This window comes from Poromitra crassiceps (assembly GCF_964638095.1).
Source record: "Poromitra crassiceps genome assembly, chromosome: 9".
Taxonomy (NCBI): Eukaryota; Metazoa; Chordata; class Actinopteri; order Beryciformes; family Melamphaidae; genus Poromitra; species Poromitra crassiceps.
In genome coordinates this window covers 49828542-49830431 of record NC_139630.1, presented here as the reverse complement: position 1 = coordinate 49830431, position 1890 = coordinate 49828542, and the positions used below count along the sequence as shown (strand labels likewise).

The following is a 1890-nucleotide window of genomic DNA, read 5'->3' as shown; positions in this document are numbered from 1 at the left end:
ACTAATGAAAAAATCCAAAACTATTATAACCTTGGGCCTAGATCCATAATGATGAAGTATAATACTTCATCAATTTGCTGGGGAAAGATAACAGCTACCAGCTGTTTACAACATGCCAGGTTATGAGGAAATGTATGTGTGTGTGTGTGTGTGTGTGTGTGTGTGTGTGTGTGTGTGTGTGTGTGTGTGTGTCTGTGTGTATCCCGTGCCACTGTACCAGGCTGAAGATGGCGTGCGTAACTTGGCTGTTAGCGGTGGTGATGGCCCATGTGTGCACCCCTGGGTTTGGGGCGATGTGTTCGGACAGCTCCATCTGTGATGACCTGAGCTCCAAGGACAGGATACTGGTAGGTCTGACTGTCAGCAACATCATCTTCATTGTCACCTTCTGTAGTTTCTAGATGATGTATACGTATAGTTTTTCCCAGCAGGCCATAGATAGGGATAGGAAGGTGGTAGAGAGTCTGGTTTCGAGGGATGGGTAGGTGGAGTGGCTATAGGGGGCTGTGGGTGGTGGTGGGGGGGGGGGGGGGGGGGATGGGTGGGTCAGGGAAAAGGGGCCATAGCTTGGGATAGGAAGGTGTTAGAGTTGGGATTTGAGGGGTGGGTAGGCGGAGTGGCTATAGGGGGATGTGGGTGGTGGGGGTGTGCTGCCATAAAGCTGAATAGCCACACCACTGCACTGTGGGCTTAAAGGTTTACACTTGTTAGAATCATTGCTTCATTATCATTCACAAAAAAAGAATGGGTGTTATAATGATGTTAATGATCTAGCAATGGATTCAATCACATTGTGTTTCAAACTGTTACCTGTGTCTCTTGTCTCCTTCCACACAGAAGTGCATTCACCTGTGCACATCAGCGTTTCAGGGTGACTTCCCAAAGCTCGGATCCTTGTCCCCCGACTCCAAAGAACACGACCTCTTACTGGGCATCCTGCTGTCCAGCCTGGACTCCGGGGAGAGGATCCCGGAGCCCACTCTGAGGGCCCGAAGCGACGAGCCGCGCCCCTACTCAATGGAGCACTTCCGCTGGGGCAAACCCACTGGCCGCAAACGCCGGCCTGTCAAAGTCTTGCCCTCCACCATGGGCAAGGACTCTTCTGAGGGCACTTACTTCCCCCCACAGGCACGCAGGCAGCTGGGCGACACGGAGGATGAAGCGGGGGACGAAGCGGGGGACAACCTGGATGTGGAAAGTCACCAACCCCAGGAATTGCAGGAGTTGATCAGCACCCACAAACGAGATGCCGTGTTGAAACCACAGGAAAGGAAAGATGGGACCTATCGGATGAGTCACTTCCGATGGGGGAGCCCGCCTCCTGTTAAGCGTTACAGCAGTGGCAGTGTTATTAAGCCGTGGGCGAAATCTCAGGGGCGCCTAGTCAAATTCCTCAGGAACGTCATCAAGAAGGATGCTCAGTAGAGCAGGGGGGGATGAAGGAGAAGGGGAGGGTTAAGCCAAGAGTGTCTAATTGCATGTCTTTAGAACCCATAGCTTGTTATTTTAAATTACATTAACTTTCAATATCATAATTGTTGTTGAGTTTCTTTTTATGGACCACAAGTAATTTTTATGTGACAACCTCAACTGTAGGTAAACAGATGGTTTAATTAAAAAACACAGACAAAAAAAACACTGATGTACCCACCTACGGGCTTGATCTTCATGGCCGTGACTTGAAAGCTTTTCTGATGTGGTTTCTTGTGGGCGACACACGTCATTACTGATCCATTCAATCAAGGGACTAAACACTGAATGCCCTTCCAGGGTATGAGGTGGGGAAGATTATTTCAAAATTATTTATTTGCGGTTTATTTGCACAGTTATATGTTGGAACATTTTGTAACTGAATACAATATTAAAGATCATACTGTTTGTGGCAAACAA

At 48.6% G+C, this 1890-nt stretch overlaps 1 protein-coding gene across 1 annotated transcript; it reads left to right on the top strand.

Annotated features, from left to right (window-relative positions):
- Nucleotides 1-227: 227 nt before the first annotated feature.
- Nucleotides 228-1425, top strand: LOC310782371 (pro-opiomelanocortin-like; the record flags this gene model as incomplete). The annotated part of the gene is made up of 2 exons (XM_083643036.1): nt 228-347; nt 838-1425. The coding sequence occupies 2 exons, from the start codon at nt 228-230 to the stop codon at nt 1423-1425; spliced, it is 708 nt and encodes a 235-aa protein (XP_083499162.1).
- Nucleotides 1426-1890: the final 465 nt, after the last annotated feature.